The 21,207-nt window shown below is 42.7% G+C and overlaps 1 protein-coding gene across 6 annotated transcripts in view; it reads left to right on the top strand.

Moving 5' to 3' along the window:
• Nucleotides 1–20,838, top strand: part of LOC110347933 (uncharacterized) — a 38,324-nt gene extending 17,486 nt beyond the window's left edge. For all 6 annotated transcript variants that reach the window (XR_015453021.1, XR_015453020.1, XR_015453019.1 and 3 more), the window contains 2 exons: nt 16,973–17,078; nt 19,678–20,838. Coding sequence is in view for 1 of the 6 variants with exons in the window: in XM_087216190.1 (XP_087072316.1) it covers nt 16,973–17,078; nt 19,678–19,717 (146 nt within the window). In the remaining 5 variants the exon portion in view is untranslated. The remainder of the gene's footprint in view (nt 1–16,972; nt 17,079–19,677) is intronic.
• Nucleotides 20,839–21,207: the final 369 nt, after the last annotated feature.

Here is a 21,207-nt window from a genome sequence, read left to right as displayed (position 1 = left end):
AGCTACAAATCACCTACCCTAATGGCTGGCATGTCATAGAAACACGATGCTGTGAGCTGGAATGTGTCTCTCCCTGACATGGGTGACAACAAAATGATCTACAGGGTGTTATTCTAGAAAACTGGGCTGGCTGGCAAGAGAGAGGATTGTTTTTTGTTTGTTTGTTTGTCTGTTTGTTTTTGGTACCAGGGATTGAACTTGGGTCCTTCTGCTTGTGAGGCAGGTGGTGGAACCATTGAGCTAAATCCCCTGCCCAAGGATTGTTTTGAGACACAAGACCCTAGTTCTGTTCCTCCCCTGAGAACTTGCTCTGTGGCCTTGGAATTCACATCCCAGTGGGAATAGCAACACCTCCTGCCTACAGCACAGAAATGAGTGAGCTTTCTAAATGCCCTTTGGCTCATGGAGCGCTGCCCAAACAAGAACTGAGGTACGATTGACTTGATCTAGAAGATACAGATAGAGAATTAAATTTAGCATTTGCAGCAAAGAAAGACAAAATTCCCCCTTTTCTGCACACATCCATTGTTGTTTTTGAGCAGTTTCTGATCTGAGAACACAAAGATGAGTAAGATGAGGTTTCTTGTCCTCTACCCTCTGGTGAAGCAGACCATGCTGGGAAATCCCTGAAAGCAGTCAGGCTGTGTGCTGCCGAAGGCTGGGAGCATTTTCGAGCTGGAGATGGCAGAAAGGGAAATCAGGGAAGCCTCTTCTTCAGAGGAGGGAAATCTAGGCCATCTTCTATTGCCAGTTGTAAAACATGAGTCTGGTCTCAGGATTTCAAGAAAAGTTGCTACACGTCGTGGGATCACCTCTAATTCATTTCACAGGACATGAAGAAGAGTCATGTTTCACTCATTTCCCTAGGTATGAAAAAGCATCTCTCCTTGCCTTATACCATCTTAAAAATGAAGTGCCTTGAAAGCTCATGTTCACACAAAAGCTGCACACAGATGTTTATAGCAGCTTTATTAGTAATTGTCAAAACTTGGAAGCAACTGAGAAGCCTTTTAATATATATCTGAGGTTTGTCCAGATGGTGGGATATTATTCAGCCCTAAAAAGACATGTGCTACAAGCCATGAAAAGACATGGAAGAGCCTAAAGTCCATATACTAAGTGAAAGAAGCCAGTCTGAAAAGTTTACATACTGTTTGATCCCAACTGTTGATATCCCAGAAAAGGCAAAAATTTGGAGACAATAAAAGCATCTGGTGGCCAGGATTAGGGGATGAACAGGCAGAGCACAGAGCATTTTTAGACCTTGAGACTGCTCTATGATGCCATAGTGGTGGATACATGTTAAATGGATTTCCATTTGTAAATGATAAAATGAAAATAGTACTTTATGAATATAGGTAGCTTTTTATTTTTCAGTGCTGGGGATTGAACCCAGGGCCTTTGCACTGAGCTACATCCCAGCCCAGGGTCTCAATAAGACTCTAAGTTGCCCAGGCTGAGCTCAAACTTGCCTCAGCCTCTCAGAGTGCTGAGATTACTGATATGTACCACTATGCCTGGCTTATAGGCAGCTTTTTAAAAGTGTCTCTTATTTTTTAAGTTGACTTGTAAAACTAAGAAAATATCACAAATTTATATTCTTATAAATACTCTTATTTGTACCTGGAAGACAAAAAATGTTCACCAACATAAGATATTTTTACTGCTCCCAAAAATGTTTAGTTCCAAGCAGGCACAGATTCATTTTTATGGAATGGATATTGTATTGAATGTCAAATGATGTCTGTAGGGACAGAAAATCAAAATAGAGCTTTCTGTTAAAATGAAACAACAGAACATCATTTAGCCCCATGGATGGTAAACACACCCCTTCCTTTGCCCATCTTGTGTGACTTTTGGTGCCTCTCTGTCCCTACTGCCTTCCCAGCGCCTGCCTGCCTGCTTGGTGCACACCTGCGCTGGCTTCTCAAGAAACGACCTTTCTTTGGGCTTTGCTGTGCTGTGACTTGTGCCTGCACAGAGGCAGGGGTATGGAGGGTGAGGGAGGGCAGCAGGCAAGGCCCCCGGGCAGGGCCAGCCTCAGGGCCGTGTGGCCAGTGCAGCTACACAGAGTCCCTGGCTCACAGCAGTCTATTTGCCTGGGGTTTAATGCTCTGCAGTTACCATGCTGATATTCTTGCTAATTCTGCCGTAGAATCTGTGCTTTGTGTGTGAAAGCTGATGGAACTTGCCACAGTCCCTTGTTTGCCACTCTCTGGAACTCTTTTCTCTAGTCCTTGGTGCTCTAAGCCCTGCCTGGTCTTCTCCTCCCCACCCATGTCCTGCCATCCTACGTGCCGGGCAGTGACTTGGCCACACAATGTCAGGGACAGATCCACTGGCACAGAGCAGGCCAGGGTGGGACACGCACTCTATGGGAGGGGAGGTCAGTGGCCGTCTTTCTTCAGGACCGACACAGGTGACTCAGCCCGAGACTTGCCCATGCCCAGTGAAGGTACTGAGTGTGTCTGTGCCAAGAGGTTGTCATCTTCAGGTGCCCTCTGGCTTGGGGGTGGCTGGTAGGCCACGGGAAGATGCAGCAGGGGCCCCCAAACTATATAGCCATTCCCCTCAGTCATTTCTCCCCATCAGTAACACTAGAGTGTCCGAGTTTTGTCTCATTCTTGTGTCTCCTGGATGGCACCCTACCTTCTCCTCAGCTCTCCTCCCGGTGTTTGCATCTGAAGCCCTGGCTGTAATACTCAGAAGTTCCTAGATTGTGTTGGCCAGGCCTCCCATCACCAGCCATTCTTGGTTTCTCAGTGGAGTAAGAACTTATCAAAGGATGTAGTCCAGAGATGGCTGTGTTCTAACATCTGGAGCCTGTGAATGTGCTGTCTTATCACAAGGGACGTCACAGATGTGATGAAGGATCTTGAAATGGTGACATTATCCTGGTTACCTGGTTGGGCCTGATAAAAGCACAGGGATCTTTATGAGGGAAGATGGAAGGTCAGAGCCAGGGAAAGAGATGCGGCTTTAAAACAGGCCATCAGGGAGGTCTGGAGCTGCTGCATGATGGCTTTGCAAAGGTAGGAAGGGACCGTGAGCCCAGGGACAGAGGCTGGCCTCGGAGGATGGGCTGACTTCACATGGGTCCAGCACCTGCACTCCAGGGCCCAGGGCTGAGGATGTGGTCCGCCGGACCTCTGCTCCTTCCGGTCTCCCCGGTACAGAGTGGGGTCCTGCCTGGCCCCTCTCTCAGAAATCCCTCAAATATGAAAAGATTAAGATGGCAGCTGGCTAAACTGACAAATTTCCACCAGCGTGGCTTTGGGAAAGTCCTTGTAGCTCTCTTAAGCCTCAGCTTTCTCATCTATAAGATGAATTATTATTACTGTAAGGTCACGTCTAGCCCTTACGCTCGATAATCACTTGTTCATTTGGTGGTGAAGCAAGGGAGGTGGCAAGAGGAGATGGAGCCGTCTTGCTGCCGTGAGGTTCTGAGTAAGAGTCACCTGTAGTCCTGGCACCAGGCAGCCACCTCATTGTAATGGCACTAACCACAGAAGGTACAGTGTTCACAGGCTCTCAGTCTGCAGACCCAGATCACTGTCGCTTAATTCCACACAATTTGCCTTTGTATGTCAAGATTGAGCAACTGGCTGTGCTTGAAATGGATTGGAGGCTGCAGCTCTATGTGGACCACAGTGAATCCTGCATGCCAGTCCCCACTGGCTCAACCAGGGCAGGCAACACGACTCCGGCGTCAGGGCCTGGGCAGCCTCTAAGCCAAACTCCTCTGATGCACGTGCTGTGGGAAGCATTTGAAAAAGGAGACAACAACCAGAATGCTGCCACGCAAAAGCCATCCTGAGCACCAGGGCTAGCATTTCCCTAGTCTGTTCTTAGGCAGCCAATGAAATGCTTAAAGAGATGCTTAAAGATGGACACCTACACCCTGCCATGTACCAACGAGATCACGATGAGAATGACTGACTCATAGATACACAGAAAAAGATTGGATCATAAAAGAATCTCCACTCACCATTTGCTGCATACAATGGCCTGAATATCTGTGTGCCTCCAAAATCCCTACACTGAAATCTATTGGGAGGTGATTAGGTCAGGAGGGCTCCTGCCCTCATGAGCGGAATTAATGTATTTATAAGAGGCTTCAGAGGGCGACCTTGGGCCTTCTACTACGTGAGAACACAGCCAAAAGCCACCATATAGGAACAGCATGCAGGCTCTCACCAGGTACCCGCTGCCATTTTAACCCAGGTCCTCCCAGCCAGCAGAACTGAGAAGTGATTATTGTTTATAAGTCTGTGGTATTTTGTGATAGTGGCCTGAACAGATTCAGAAGCCTCATTTATTCCCCCTTTTTTTTGCTGACATATTTTAAAGTAAACCTCAGTCATTGTGTTGTTTCAGTATGCATCTCAAAAATCAGTTTTTCTACAGAACCCTACACGATGTCACATACCTCCCAAAACTAGTGGTAATTCCTTGACAGTACCTAGTATCTAGTCTCTAATCAAGTTTTCTCAATTATCTAAAATACTTCTCTTTGGAAGTGGTTTATTCTAATCAGGAACGAAATAGGATTCACACATGACATTTGGTTATTCTGTCTCCTAATTCTCTTACATTCTAGCAGTCCACTTTTATTTTTTCTCTTTTCTGTGGCAGAAACTGGGCCAGTTGTCCTGTAGAACAGGTTACCTTTAGTGTCCAGGATTGAAAAGAGGAGGAAATAGTAGTGTCCTCATGGAAGAAGTTTGGCCTTTGTAGGATGTCTTGGGATATGTTGCCATGTGTCACTGGGGCTCTCGCTTTATCCACTGGTGTTTGATCAGAAAGCCAGAAGCCCTATGGGTGATGTAGGAGAAGGTCTTTAAAGGGATTAGACTTACACAATTGTAAGACCTGGTTATGCAGTCTACAGAAGGCAGTGGTTTCCATGTCCAATACCTGGCCTAAGTCCACAGGGTCAGCAATTGGGAAGGAAAGATGGATATAAAAAGACAGAGCAAGAACAAACTAGAACCCATGAAGGCAAGCTGGAATCCTCCAAGGTGGATTGGAACCCACATTTGCCCCACTCTCTTTCAATAGTGTATGTGCCTTCCTCATCTTTACTAAGTACTTACCATGAGATTTGAGGTGGATCAGCAAGGTAGTACAGATTTCCTTTGCTTCTTCACAATTTCACAGATTTGCTCTTACTCTAGGTCTTAGTAACTTCTGCATAAGTTTTCTGTTTTTTTTTCTTTCCCTATGAAGTCAACAACTTTTACCTCTATTTTCTCATAAAGGAAGAACTTTATGGCTCCTCTTTGTTTTATTTCTTTTTTTTTTTGGTGCCGAGGATTGAACTCGGGTCCTTGCGCTTGCGCAGCAGGCGGTGAAACCACTGAGCTAAATCCCCGGCCCTTATGGCTCCTCTTTGAAATATCCAAACTGCATCACTACTCTTGTGCTTTGAGGCCATTCGTCAGTAAAATAAAGATCACTTGGATACAAGCATTTGATACCTTACCAGTCCATCGGATAAGCAAAAGCACTGCTAAGTGACTGACAGGCAGGTAGTGTATACAGTGCCATACCAGAAAGACCTCCCAACTGGGCCTAGGACAATGACCTAAATAAACTGTTGTCCTTTTAGTTACTAGATATTGGGGTGGTTTGTTATGCAGCAGAAACCGATGCAGAGGAAGAGAGTAACAGCTGGAGTTTAAAGTCTGCCCGATGCCCTGGCCTTTTATCTACCCTTTCAGAACTTTCTGCAAATGGATGGAGTCACCTCTGACCTTTCGTGATGTGTATTGCTAGGATGGGGTTCAAAGAGGGCCCTTTTAGACAAATTTTCATCCTTTAGCAAATATACTTTTAATCCTGGCAAAAATAACCCATGGAAATTATAGAAAAGATTAAATAAAAAAAGAAATAAATAAAAATATAGTTACATAATCCACAGAGTTACTCTTCACATTTATTTTTTAAAGATATTTTCTGTTGTATAGTATATATGCAATGGAATATATAAACGTACATGTAAATTATTATATAGTCTCACAGACAGAATTAATTTGCTTATACAGTTCTGAATCCCATTTTTTCTTTTAACATGATTTGTATATTCCTGTTTATTAAAATTACAGAAAATATCACTTTTAATGAGTGTAATTATCCACCATAAAGATGTGTTACCATTGTTTAACTGTGCCCCACTGGTGAACATTTATGCTATTTCCAATTTTCATAAGTGGTAATGCCACGAACATCTATGTACCTCTTGTTTAGCTCCCTGAGCATGTCCTTAAGACAGAATTACGAGTCAGAGACCACTGACATTTAAAGCTTTATTTCCAAAAGAAACCATAACCCACAGGTCTAGGGGGAGAAAGAAAGCCAGAGAAAGAAAATGTTTACTTTGCACTCCTGGCTCTCAGGCAGGAAAGGGCCTGACTCTGCTCTGGTGGGAGAGGTCCAAAGCGGGTGGTGACTGTAGCACCCAGCTCTGCACCAGCATCAGGAAGGTGGGAGTCTGGGTTTCTCTGCTGGGGGCTGGGGGTCCAGGTCAGGGCCCTACTAGACTCCTCAGGGCCCACCCCTGCACTTTTGGAGTGCATTTTCCTTCCACAGACAGGAGACCCCCGGCTTCCCACATGTGCTCCCAGGAGGGGCTTCTCTCCCTCCGGCTGGGAGTCCTGCCAGGGCCTGAGGAGACCATGTTCCTGAGGCCAGTATGTTTGAGCTTTGCTCTTGGCTGAAATTCAGCCCAGGGCAGAGTAAACTGCATCTGGGCCAAGGTGAGCCTGTCTCTGTGAGGTCCTTAGACTAAATGGAGAAGGCACTCGCAGTTGAGGGCCTACTGCAGTGGTGAGGGCTTGCATTAGCATGTGGACAGGAAGAATCAAGCGCTCACTGCAGCCGCTTCAACCCCAGGCCTCAGCCCTGGCCTGAGGATCTTCAGGCTGCTCCAGGCTCAGAGACACAGTCTTAGACTTCCGCAATGCATACCTTAGTGCCAAGGGAATCCCTTCATTTCACAAAGAAGAAAACTGGGATCCTTTGGGGGATTTGCTGTGTGCCAGGCACTTTATAGCACAGGGAGTTGAAAGGAGAAAGTCGAGGCCAGGAGAAACAGAGGGTCTTGCTTAAGGTTATGGGGCTAAATCATTCATGAGCCAGCCAGGGCTAGGACCGGGTGCTTTTCAATCCCTGGGTAAGGAGGCAGGTACAGCAGGGAAAAGATCACAGAACTCTGGTTCCCTCCAAGCTCTGCCTTGTATGAATTCTTCGATCTTGGATGAGGTTACTTATCCCTCCTGAGCTTCAACTTTCCTCTTCTGCAGAACCGTCCGCTCCCCACCCTGCAGGGTCCTCTTGGAATGCCCACAAAGTACCTAGTGTCCTGTCTGGCCTTCAGGAGGACCATGTTATAGCCGGTTATGACATCCACCATATTTGCTTCTGCCACCTCTTGTGGGAGCCCCAACAGAGAGACCCATCCAGGTCCGGGTCGAAGGGATTTCTGGGAGATCTCTGACACTGGAGCTGATCCTCTCTCAAGCCTGCCATGTTCTGATGTACTCTGGGCCCCTGGTTGCCTGGCTCCTTTGCTACCATCTGGCTTCTTTTCTGAGAAATGGCTTGACAGGAACACCAGCAAGAAGACTCAGCACACTAAATCATTTTCTGCATCTGTCCTGGGCAAACTCAAACCCTAGACAGAGCAAGGGCAAGGTGCTGGCCCAGAGCCAGGGAGAGGGAAGCCTGAAAGGTTAGCTGTCTGAAATGCAGTTCATCCTGCTCCTCCAGAGAGATCTCGCTCTCTCGGGAGAGGATGCCTTGCTCTGCTGGTCCTTGGGCCTTTGCAGATCCACCTCGAGCTTTCCCTGGGGTCTGGCTGAGCACACAAGCCTCCCCTTGTGGATCAGCCCCAGGGTTCCCTTTAAAGGCCCTGGACTGAGCATGGCCACCTCAAATGGGACCCCTGGAGGGCCAGCCAGGCAGCCTAGAGCCACTTTCCAGCCTGCCTGGGAAACATTTCATTTTCTATTTGCAGAACTGCAGATGTTGACTTTTGATCTCTTTCTCCCCAGGGGCCTCAAATCAGTGGTGACAGCTATTTCATTTCTTTTTTTTTTTTAATCTTTTTTTCCCCTTTTCCCTATAAAGAGAAAAAGTCAAGAGGAAACTGCAAGGTTTTGAAAACACTGAAAGAGTTACATACTGACTACTGGGATGAGAAAAAAATGATCTAGCCCTCTCACGAGAGGCTGGTGGTCATGATCACACAGAGCTGGGTTGGGGGCTCTTCAGGGCTCTGCTTCTTAGCCTTTAGAGTCTGTCTGTTGTGCAGGGACCTCGTTATGGTGCAATTCAGCCTCTGCATCTAAGAAGACCCCAGGCGAGGTCCGTGCTGCTCCTCTGGGCGAGGTTCTTCTGTGCCTCCGCCTGGCCTGGTCCTGCAGCACTGAGATCCTTAAACCCTCCCTGCCATCATCACACAGCTGCATGTTTGCAGCCAAGATGCTGTTCATGCAAGCTTCTTTGACAGACGCTTTAATTGAAACGCACACTTAGCCCGGCCTGGTGGCACATGCCTGTGATCCCAGCACTCAGTAGGCTGAGGCAAGAGGATTGCTGCAAGTTTGAGGCCAGCCTGGGCTACATAGTGAGTTCAAAGCCAGCCTGAAGTACATAGCGAGGCCCTATCTCAAAAGACAAAAAACAAAGCAAAACAAAAGAAAAACCCCCACACTTAGGTTTGTATCCCTTATGCTGCATTTAAATTGAAGGGCTTTCAGAGACATACAAATTTCCAAAGGAGGAGTCACATGGTGGCTCTTGGGGAAGAAGTGGGGAGCTGGGGTGGGGCTTCCTCCTCTCACCCCATTTTCTGTCCTCTTTGGCTTATTTATCTTTTAAAAAAAATGACATTCAGCTCAATCATTACAATACGTATTGAATCTTCCACCATTCCACTTGTGGACAGGCCTTTAACTACCAGTGAGAATTGCTTGTTTCTCTAGCAATTTTGTTTGTTTGTTTGTTTGTTTAGAGACCAGGTCTCACTATGTAGTTCAGACTGGCCTTGAACTTACTATGTAGTTCAAGCTGGCCTTGAACTCACAGCAATCCTTCTGCTTCAGCCTCCCGAATGCTGGGATTATAGGTATGTGGCACCACACCCAGCAATAGTAATTTTTAAAAAAGTCAAGATCTATACATTTTATGCACATGGGTTTAACTTTAAAAAATGCATTCGAGGGCTGGGGATTTAGCTCAGTGGTTCTGCTGCCTGCCTAGCAAGCGCAAGGACCTGAGTTTGATCCCTGATACCAAAAAAAAAAAAAAGCATTCAAGACAACTCATAAATAATAAAACAGATTCCTCGATGGCTTTAGGACCTCCCACTAGGCCCCATCCCCTAAAGATTCCAGCATCTCCCAGTACACCCACCCAGGGGACAAAGACTTCAATGCATGGGTCTTTGGGGGAACATTCCACATTCAAATTATAGCAATGCTTTGCAGTAATGAGCTCTTTCTGGCCATTTAACCATGAACAATTGGCTATCAGAGATCATATCAGACATAATTGAGCCAAGGAGATACTAAAGCACTAATATACTTTTTCAAAAAGCTCCCCAAATCACTGGATGTCATGGTGCATGTCTGTAATTCCAGCATTCAAGAGGCTGAGACAGGAAGCTCTCAAATTCAAGGCCAGCCTGAGCTACACAGCAAGATGGTATCTCAAAACAAAAACAAACAGGAATCTCCCCAGATGATTCTAATGAATTTCTCGGTTTGAGAAACACTAGACTAAATGATGTCAGATTTTCAGCTTTAAACTATTGAGTGATTTGCTATCCTTAAAAATTTAAAACACAGTTGAGCACCTGTTGTATATGCTAGGCACAGATGTGAAGCTTGAAAGACGTGAGTGAATCAGCCAGTTCCTGCCTTCAAGAGTCACAGCGTCTAGCAAAGGAGATTGTTTAAAGGCAAAGCTAACTGTACTTGGATGGTCCATAAATAGGGAAACAGGGAGATGTTGTCTTTATATATCGAGTTAGGAGTGGGGTCCCACACCCAAATCAATCCACTAAGGAAGAAAGTTAAAGGATTTGGGCAGAAAATGGCACATGCCCAAGCATGGCCCTAGAGGGCACCTCTGGGGCTAGGCAGAGCAGGAATGGTGGAGGGGTGATTCCTCCCACCAGGGGGCGGGCTTGCTCCCGGGCAGAGTTGTCCAAAATGGAACGACCGTTTCTGAGAAAGTGAATTTTCCACCAGAGGCCTTTTGTGAGCATGTGGCCTGAGGTTTGGAGACAGGAATATTGAAGCAATCTTTAAGGTACTGGCTACCTTTAATGCTCCTTATAAGGAACCTCTTCAAACCACTTTGTGGCCTGTGTTTAACGCCTTCGAATTCTGATTCTTTGAAATATCTGAGCTGGATTCAGGTCTCCTCCATGTGGGACAGTGACAAACTTTCAAAAGTACGAGTATCAGCAAATGTTCCCTGGGATTCTCTTTGGTCCCAGCTCTGTGACACTCTCAAATGCATCCTATTTCTCAGTCCTCACGGCCACTCCAATAGATATCATTACGCCCATTTTGCAAATTTTAAAACCAACATTCAGTGAAGCTGAAAGACTCTGAGCATCGCACAAATGCCAAGTGGTTGGAAACTGCTTTCCTGACTTTTTGTCTGATGCTCATAATATGAGAACATGACTTGTATTCTATCCAGCCACAGTAAGGTCGGAGGGAAAAAATCCTCAGATTACTAATCTTCAAGAAAGAAAAAAGGGATTTGGTGGACTTTGATGGCTGAATTAGCAGTCAGGGCAGTGCTGGGGATTCACCAGCAGGGGGCAGGAGCCTGCCACGCTAGACGCTTTCATCCGTCAGCCGTTAGAGGGCTGGGTCATCACTACAGTAGGACCTTTTCTCTGACAGAAAACACAGAGAAGGGGCAGCCCCAGACCGAGAGAGCTGCTGCACAGGCTGGCGTCGGGCATGTGGGAAGAGGCTCTCTTCCAGGGCCTGCATCCAGCCTCCAAGGCCACGAGGCAGAGTGAGACCCCAGAACATTCGCCCGATTCGAACAGAAACGGTCCAAGACCAGAGGGCTCCATCTGCCATTCTCAGGCTGGTGACCGCTGTCCCTGTCTGCGTCTGCCTCTGCATCCATGAGGAGATAATAACTCCTGCTTGTGGGTGGCAGCATTGAGGTAATCGGAGTAAAAGCCCTTTGAAACCTGACCTGAGCACCCAGTGAGCTGAGGGGAGTTCACAGGGTGCCCCTGGAGCATCTGGCACCGGCACACGAGCTGGTGACAAAGCCAGGGCAGAGGGCCCAGGGTGGCCTGAGGCCTGGGTAGTGAGAAGAGGAAGCAGAGAACGTCATAGCCCCCACCTGGCTGTGGTCTCCTGGACATCAGGACATCCTGGTGTAGCCTGCTTCAGAAGTCCTGCCTGTCCCAGGGGTCCTAAGTCCTAAGAGAAGCCAGCTCCAGGGTGGGTGGCCAGAGTGGGGCCAGGTGGCCCCTCTCAGCCAGGCCAGCTCAGATCTGAAAAGGACCGAAGTCCTCCTCTCCCCGCTCACGGGCCAGCCCGGCGCCATCGCAGTAACCCATGCCTTCCACATCTGCCCAGGAGCACAACTTGGGCATCTCCATGGGTCACTTCACCAGGCCAATGGTCCCAAGAGGCAGGGAGAGAAGATGCTGCTTTAACCCCATTCCTTCCGAGAGGAAGAAACTCTCAGTACTTACCTGATTTGCCTGAAGTTACCCAATGGGTAGAGCACAAAACAAAATCCAGAACCTGATATTATGGCCTAAAAGTACAGCTTTACATTAGTGTATCTGCTAGCTCAGATCTCCTATCTGCTGTCTCTCAAATTTCTGGTATAGAAATATAATTATCACCCTCACTTGTGGTACGTTATCGTTATGAAGCTATACAAACCCTTGTTTGGTTTAATCCATTTTATTTCATTTTCCTCTTACACTCAATTTGTATTCCTGCACCCTCACACCCCTCCTTGTCTCTCCCCATTTATAAGTGATAAATGAGCTTCATTTATACTCTGTAACCAATGTTTTTGGAATATGTGTGTATTTTGAGATAGAGAAGATCTTTCTGGATGTCTATGTGTTCTAAATTTATGACAGTGGTTTTGTGCTGCAATTTTTCTCTTGTTTCTCCCCTCAAATGCTTTATGGTCATTTTTAATCATGTAAAAATAACATTAAATTTACCATCTTTACATGGGGAGGGAGTTATCAGCAGGTATAGAATTTCTGTTATACAAGATGAAAAAGTTCTAGAGATTTGTTGTTAACAACGTGCATATAGACATGTAGTTAGCACAACTGCATTACACAATTTAAAATATTCAAGAAGGAAAGTTTATGTTAGGTGTTTTCTTTTTTGGAATTTTCTCTTTTTTTGTTGGTACATTTTAGATATACATGATAACATTCATCATAGGGAATGTGTACCTGTACATGATCTATCTTGCTGCTTCTTTTTTTCCCATTCCCCTCCCCTCCCTTCAACCCCCCTTCCCCTCTTTATTTACAAAAGCTTTGTTTCCATTTTTCCCTTCTATTCTCTTTTTTTCTTATCTCTGCCTTTCCCCCACCTTTGTTCCCCTCCCCATTTGAACATTTTCTTCCCATTTCCCAATATCTGTAATACATTTTGATCCATATTTACACTTTTGGTTTCTCATACCAGAGAAACAATGTAGTATTTAAACGTGTGTCTGATTTATTTTACTTAAGAGTATTTTCTTGAGGTGCATCCATTTAGCTATAAATATCTTAAACTTATCCTTCTTTATGGCAGAGTAGTACTCCATCATATAAAAAAACCTCACATCTTCTTTTTTCATTCAATGGTTGATGGGCATTTGGGGTGTTTCCAAGATTTAGCTATTATAAACTGTGCTGCTATAAACATGGGTATGCATATATTGATGTGGTATGATGCTTTTAATTCTTCTTTCAGAATGATACCAAGAAGAGGAATAGCTAGGTCAAATGGAACTTCTACTGTTAATTTTTGTGGAATCTCCAGGCTGATTTCCACAGTGGTTGCAGTAATCTACACTTCCACCAACAGTGGAGAAGAGTTCCTTGTTCCTTTTTTCCCACAGCTCCTCCAGCATTTGTTGTTGGTTGATTTCTTGATAACAGCCATTCTTTCTGGAGTGAGATGGAATCTCAGTGTTGTTTTAATTTGCATCTCTCTAATGACCAGTGGTGGTGAGCATTTTTTTATATATGTACTTGCCATTTTTACTTCTTCATCTGAGAAATGTCTATTCATTCATCAGATGCCCATTTTTGGATTGGGCCTTTAAATTTGAGGGGTCTGATTTTTTTTTTGAGTTCTTTATATATTCTAGATATTAGTCCTTTGTTTGAGGAACAGTTGGCAATTTTTTTTCCCAGCACTGTGGGTGGTCTCTTCACTCTTTTGGTGGTTTCTTTTGCTGTGCAAAAGCTTTTTAATAAGATGAGATCCTTTAATTACTTTGCATTATTTAAGCATGAGCTAGTTCTATGAGCTAGTGTGTTGTTTATTTTGGAGAACATCCCATGTGCAGCCAAGAAGAATGTGTATTCTGATGTTGTGACATAGGAACACTCTGTAGACATCTACTAAGTCCATTTGTTCAAAAGTCTGGTTCAGTTCTGATATTTCTTTATTGATTTTTTGTCTAGTTGACCTATCTATTTGTGACAGCAGGGTATTGAGGTTCCCCATTACAATTGCTATTACTGCTTGTTTGATTTTTCAAGTTCATTAATATTTGTTTTCGTTTTTTTTTGGTACCCGGGATTGAACTTAGGTCCTTGCACTTGCGCAGCAGGTGGTGAAACCACTGAGCTAAATCCCTGGCCCCATTAATATTTGTTTTATTTTATTTTTTATTTTTTATTTTTTTGGTACCAGGGATCGAACTCAGGACCTTGTGCTTGCAAGACAGGCAATGGAACCACTGAGCTAAATCCCCAGCCCTAATATTTGTTTTATATAGTTGGGTGTGCTGGTATTAGTGTGTGTATATATATATATGATTGTTATCTCTTCCACTTGGAATGTTCCCTTACAATGATATAGTGACCTTCAGTGTCTCTTTTAATCAGTCTTGGCTTGAAATCCGCTTTGTCTACAAATTGAATAGCTACCTCTGCTTTTTTCTAGGTTCCAGTCACATGGAGTATTGTTGTCCAGCCCTTGACTTTCAGTCTATGAATTAAATGTGTTTCTTGAATGCAGCATATTGTTGGATCTTGCTTCTTGATCCATTCTTCCAGTCTGTTTCTTTTGATTGGTGAATTGAGACCATTAACATTGATGGTCATAACTGATATATATTGACTTATCCTTGTCATGTTTTTTGCTGTTGTCTCCCCCCCCCCATTTAATTACTTGCCTTACCTGGTGGATTCATTCTGTGGTGGTTATGAAGCTGTACTCCTCATTCTAGAATGTTGTAGTTCTTTCTAGAATGTCCTTAAGAACATTTTGGAATGGTGGTTTGGTGATCATGAAATCCTTCAGATGTTCTTTGTCATGGAAATGTCTTATTTCTCCATCAATTTTGAAAGATAGTTTTGCAGGGTATGATATGGGTTGGAGGATGTTTTGTTTTAGGCCTTGAAATACTTCACTCCAAAGATCTCCTTGACTTGAGAGTTTGTGTTGAGAAGTCTGCTGTGATTCTGATGGGGTTTCCTTTATATGTGATTTGTTTTTTTTCTTTAACAGCTTTTAATATTTTGTTCTTGCATTGAATTTCTGGAATCTGGACTATTATATGCCTTAGTGTAGTTTTTTTTTTTTTTTTTTTTTTTTTTTTTTTGTACCAGGGAGATTGAACTCAGGTCCTTCCACTTTCAAGACAGGTGGCATAACCACTGAGCTAAATCCCTGGCAGTGTAGTTTTTTTTTTTTTTAATCATGGCTAATTGGGGTTCTATATGCCTCACTTATGTCAAATTCTTTTTCCATGCTTGGGAAGTTTTCTGCCATTACTTTTGTGAACAGGTTTTTTATGTTGTTTGTGCTATCTCCTGTTTTTTCATTGACTAGCTTCATTGCTAGTATTTAGAACCCTTAGGAGTAACTACTTCTCAGAAATGTCTTTCAGGTGTAGCTGGCTTTTGGGTTTTAAGTCTGTTACAAGACTCATCTCTTAAATTTATTGACAATGAGAAGTTACTGCCTATTTTGCCTGGCCCTGGTTCTTTGGCACTGGTCTATAGTATTGCTTATGACCCCTACACAATCTCAGTTCTTGGCATACCAAGAAGAACAACTGATTAGAACAATTATGTCACTTTGACTAAAGTATTAAAACCAGCAATAACTATAGCATCAAACAGCCTAGAAAATGACAATGTGGTAACTATTAATTTGCCACCTTTAACCATATGAGCTAGATTTGTGGTTATATAACAAAATCTAAAACAAACAAGAAAATTGTATACAGTAAATATGACCTCAATATAATGGTTTTACCATCAGGGAAGAAATTTAAAAGGTTTTAGGGGGAAAAATAGAGAAATAGAAGAGGAGGAAGAGATTAGAAGCAAGGCTGGAGGACAAGAAAGATTATGCAAACTGGAAATTGGTGCAGAAGACAGGAGGGAAAGAGAAGGAAGAAAAAAACAAGAAAGAACAGAACAACAAGAAGAAAACTAGAAACGATGTTCACATTCATACAAAAACAAGAACAAACAATCAAGAAAAAACAAAAAAAAACAAAACAAAAACAAAAGACAATAAAAAAGAAGGAAAAAAATATGTCCACTTCAGGGCATATCTCTGCTATCACTGGTAGCCAGAGTGGGCAAAGACTCAATCCATGTTGATTAATCCCAGCAAGCCTACACCTTTAGTTCTACTGAAGTTCAAGCTGGTTTCTGGAGGTGAGCCTGGAATCTGATTTTCTCAGCCTGCAACATTCTGTGTTCCTCCTGCCAACTTGAACTCAGCTCCTTGACTCCCTGCCAACTTGAACGAAGTTCCACCTCAACCTGACATTGGGAGCCACTAGATGGAGCCAGCTGCTCTGAGTTCTGACAGTTGGCCTGTCCAAGATGGTTACTGGCCAGTTGCCCTCTCCTGGGGAATATTTGAATCCAAACAACTTACCAGCCACCATAATCCACTGCATCTACTGTTTCATTTCATTGGTGTGTTTCTCTGTGGAGGCTTTTGGGGTCACCAGTAGTCACTGTGTGTCTTTGGGTTTAAGCTGCCTCTCCTATGCAGTGAGTCAGGGCTCACTGCTTGCCACCTTCTTCAGGACAGTGCTGCTTGTCACCTTCTTCTGCATTGATGCCTCTCCCTTCCTCTCCCTGTGGGCTTCAGTTCTCACTTAAGATCCTTGCTGGGTCCTGGGGACCCACTTCCCTCCTTCTTCTCCCCTCACATTGCTATATTCCAGCATCTGGACACCAAATCTCGGAGAGGCTATTTCTCTGCTGTTCACTACTCTGCCATCTTCCCAGAAGTCTGTGTTTTCTAATATAATAAAAAACTTACCCTTTTAACCATGTTTACGTGTACATTCAGTGTTAAGTATAGTTACATTATCGTGCCACCAATTTCCAGAATGTTCTCACCTTGCAAATGTGAAATGCTACGCTCGTTAAACAACTTCCCCTTTCTCTCTTGATAGGGATTGTACTGTAGATCACTTTAGGTGTATGGACATCTTAACAATATTAAGACTTCCAATATGAACATAGGATATCTTTCCATTTATTTGTGTCTTTAAAATCTCTTTAAGGAATTTTTTACAGTTTTCAGTGTACGAGTCTTATACATTTTTAGTTGATTTATTTTGAAATATTTATTGTTTTTGATGCTATTATAAATTGAATTGATTTCTTAATTTCCTTTTTGGGTTGTTTATTACTGTGTACCGAAACACCAGATTTTTGTGTATTAATTTTGTTTTGGTTTTTTGGAGACAGGATCTCACTATGTAGACCAGGATGGCTTGAACTCACTATGTAGCCCAGTTGGCCTCGAATTCATGGCGATCCTCCTGCCTCAGCATCCCAAGTACTGGAATTACAGGTATGCACCACCATGCCCAGCTGTGCATTGACTTTGAATCCTAGAACCCTACTCAGTTTATTAGTTCTAACTGTGTGTGTGTGTGTGTGATCTTTAAGATTTAATATTTTATTTTAGCATTAATCATGTTGATGGCATTATTTCCAACCACTGTTTTGTATGCTATTCCATGCACTTATTCACCTCTTTTCAGAGGCATATTCCCTTAGCAATGTTGGGCTGGGGATTTAGCTCAGTGGTTCCCCTGCCTGCTTTGCAAGCACAAGGTCCCGAGTTTGATCCCTGGTACCAAAAATAAATAAATAAATAAACAGCAATGCAACACTAGGTTCCCTCCAACAAGAAACATTCTTATCTGTGTCCCTTTGAAGTCACATGCACAAGTTTGTTCATGACCTATACCCAGGAGTGGGATTGCTGGGCCCAGGAATTTATACAGAAGTCATTTCCTCCAAGAATGGCCTCCAAAACAGTAATGCCACTTCACTCCCAACAATAGCACATTTTTGGTTCCCTTTTGCCCATAAACTGACCAACATTTTAGCTTCTCCATCTTTATGTTTTGCCATTCAGATGGGTGCACAAAGGAATTTTACTTTTCTAATCATTAACGCAGTTGAACATCTATTCACACACCAGATAACCATTTAGGTTTCTTCTTATTTATGTGTTTAACTTACTTAAAGGTTTTCTATCTTTTTCTTGTTGGGTTTCAAGAGATCTGAGTATAATCTAAGTGTGCAGCCATTGGTGGTTGCAAATATGTCTTTTCAAACAGTCACACAGCTGTCTGTAAATTTCGTTAGATGGAAATATGTAATTTTGATTATATTTCTGCCATCTGATTTGAGCTTTACCTCCTCAAGGTCACAAAGATATTCCATATTTTCATCTGGAGTTTACCTTTGCATGTACAGTTGGGATATGTCTTTATTTTTCTCCATAGAGTGAGTTAGCTTGATCCATGACCAACTCCCCAAATTCATCTCTTTTTATAGTTTAGGAATGCTACTTCTGTCTTAACTTAGGTTTTGGTTTTGAGCTCTTTATTTTGTTTAGTATTGGTTGCTTGATCCTGTGCCATACCACACTTCTTTTAATTTTTGCCTTTCAGTCAGAGCTTGTGGTAAGGACAACTTTCTCTTTATCCTCTCTCTTTCTGTAATATTTATGGATAATTTTATTATTTTTTACACATTACAGAAAAAGCTTCTTGAGTTCCTAACATAATTTAATGACGTTTTAATGGGAATTTTATTAAATTTATAAATAAGTCTGGGAAAATTGCTATAATAACAATGTTAAAATATTTTTGTCAATGAACATAGTACCTCTCTTTATTTTTTCCAAATCATCCTTCAATACAATTTAACTCTTTTCTGCTTAGGTGATATTATGATTCTTTATAAGAATGATTCCCAAATACTTCAGTTTGTTTTAGTTTGTGTTTGCCATTCTGAAAACATGCTGTGCTTTTGAGTGTTTTCTATTAATATACATTCCATTGCTGATACAGAGGGAATACAGTGATCTTTGCAATGTAATCTGTATCCAGAGAACTTGCTGAATCCTTTTATTAGTTCTTATAATTTGATCATGTTGCATTTCTAGTGTGCACCATTACTTTTTGCCCCTTTCCTTCCTGTAGCTCTTATGTATTTTACTGGTTTTATTGCTTTGGTTGAACCTCTGATACTTTGCTAAACATACTTTGCAATGATAGCAGGGAACTTTGATAGCAAGGATAACTGTGAAGTCTCTTCATGTGTTATGTCTGCTATAGCTACATAATAGTAATCCCATCCACTTGAGAAAATATACACTTAATTCTAATTTTGTAAGAGATTCTTTTAAAAATCAAAGTGCTCAGATTTGTCAAATTTTTAAAATTTTTGAAACAATTGTGAAATTTTTGCCTATCAGTCTATTATGTGAAAATTGCATTAATAATTTATCCCATTAAACATTCCTATCTTTGGAATAAGTTTTACTTGGTTATAATTTTAAAATATACTCCTGCCTATAGTTAGCTAACATTTTGTTTAGAATTTTCAAACATAAAATAACCTTAAAGTTTTCTTTGTTTCTACCATCGTCATCTGACTTTTGAATAAAGATTAGATCAGTCTTACAACAAAGGAGAGATTCATTTCTATTTCCTGAAACAATTAATGTATTTTAGGGGATTATCTTGCCCTTTACAGTGGGTGGAATTTATCCCTAAATAAAGGGGGGGGTCTCTGATTATATGATAATTCTTAACTGACTACAGTATTTGGCAACTCAATTTGCTATTTACTCCTGTTCCGATTTTGGACTTTTATATTTTTTAGAATTGTATCAATTATAGTAAATTTCAAAATGATAATTCCTCATAATATTGTTAGTCTAAAACTTTTATTGTTGTTGTGCCTGTTGTTATTTTCTGTATTTAAAGCATAGATTTATATTCTCTTTTTCCCTCCAGTATCATCAAGCGTTTGTATAGTTACTAACTTTTTTTAAAACAGAAAGTCAGCGTGTTTAATGTCTTCTTGTTGTACTATATCATTTGTCTAATTTCTGAATTTATATATTTTTTTTCTTCTTTTTTCTTTAGGTTTATCCTGGAGGACTTTTTCCTAGATTCCTGTAACTAAAAATTAGCTACAACAATGTTTCTGAAAGAGGTTTTGGATAAGCCATCTAAAGCCTTATATACTTGATACTATTTTTATTTACTTGTATTTAAATGATAGTTGGGCTATATATAAAATTCTAGGTTGAAAGTCCTTTTCCATCAATGTTTTAAAATATTGCTTCACTGTCTCCTTGTATCCTATTTTGTGATCAAGGTTTTCTGTCAGTCTGTTTTTCCCTTTTGATCAACTTCTACATAAATGTTTTGAAAATGTTTGCTTTGTTGTTGATGTTCTTGAATTTCATTACTGTATATCCAGATGTGAGTTCCTTTTTATATGTCTTGTTTAACACTGGGAATCCTTTCAACCTGAAGGTTTTTATTCACTTTATTTCTAAGAAATGCTTAGTCACTATATCTTCAAATATATCCTCCCTCCATTGTTTGTTTCCTCCTTCTGGTTCTGAACCCTGTGCTCCTAACCACTGTACTATCTTCCATCTCTGAAAAGAGCATCAACACTTCCTTGCTCTTGTCTGTGTTTGTCTTGTCTCTTTCCACCACACTGTGAGAAGCAGAGACAGGAACCTGCTTTATCTCTGTTTCTGGACATCAGTGCCCAGTGTGTGCTGAATGAATGAATCAATAATGAATGAACAGAGGGAGTGGAGGAGCGGGACTGACCAGAGGGCTGGAACAGGAGGTGCTATGGGTACAGAGCAGGAACCAAGCCTCATGACTGCACTGTATGGCCACACCCAAGCACATGACCTCTGTCAGTGGTGCCAGCCCCTTAGGCAGGCCTCTTTCTGTGGAAGTGAGCAGCTAGAACAGCCAACCCAGCCCAGCCCTATACTAAGGAGCAGAAGAAGTACCTGCCTTTTGCTCCACTAGCTCTCCATCTGCCTCCATGTTCCATTCTGACAGCTATGGAAGCCTGATGGAAGACCAGCCTGGCTCCTCATCCTCTTCCTAGACCTTCCATGTTCTTTCCTGTAACCAGGGGGAATATCACAATGCTCTGTCTGGCTCCCAGGGGCAGGAAGAAGTTAAGGAGACCTCCATGTGCTCTGGAAATATGAAGCACCGAACACAATGCTCTTGCCACGGGTTTGCAACAGTATACATAGGAGTCCCAGCCCCCGGAGTCTGAGGGCCTAAAGGGAAATCCCACATGGTGGAGTCCTTGATTTCTTCCTGCTGTCTTGGAGGAGTCAAGGCTCCCCACAGGCTCATGGCTACTGGAATCATTGCAAAAGACTTCCTGGTGGCCCGAGCCAGCTTTAGCCAGATAGAGAAGCATGTCCCTGGCGGTGATTCCAACCACTCTTTGGTCCTCCATTCCTCACCATCACCCACACTTTTATCCTAAATTTCCCCACACCATTCCCCCCATCAGGGCCTCCTCTGGTTTCACTGGGTTTCCACACTGGCCATTCTGATGGTTACAGGGCCCCATACCTGAGCCCTTTCCTTCTCCTGTGCCCAGGAGAACTTTTGTGTTATATC

This window comes from Heterocephalus glaber, unplaced genomic scaffold (genome assembly GCF_053883595.1).
Source record: "Heterocephalus glaber isolate CG9 unplaced genomic scaffold, H.glaber_assembly_v1.0 deba00001457, whole genome shotgun sequence".
Taxonomy (NCBI): Eukaryota; Metazoa; Chordata; class Mammalia; order Rodentia; family Bathyergidae; genus Heterocephalus; species Heterocephalus glaber.
The sequence above is the reverse complement of the archived record's forward strand: the minus strand, read 5'-3'. Positions and strand labels throughout refer to the sequence as shown.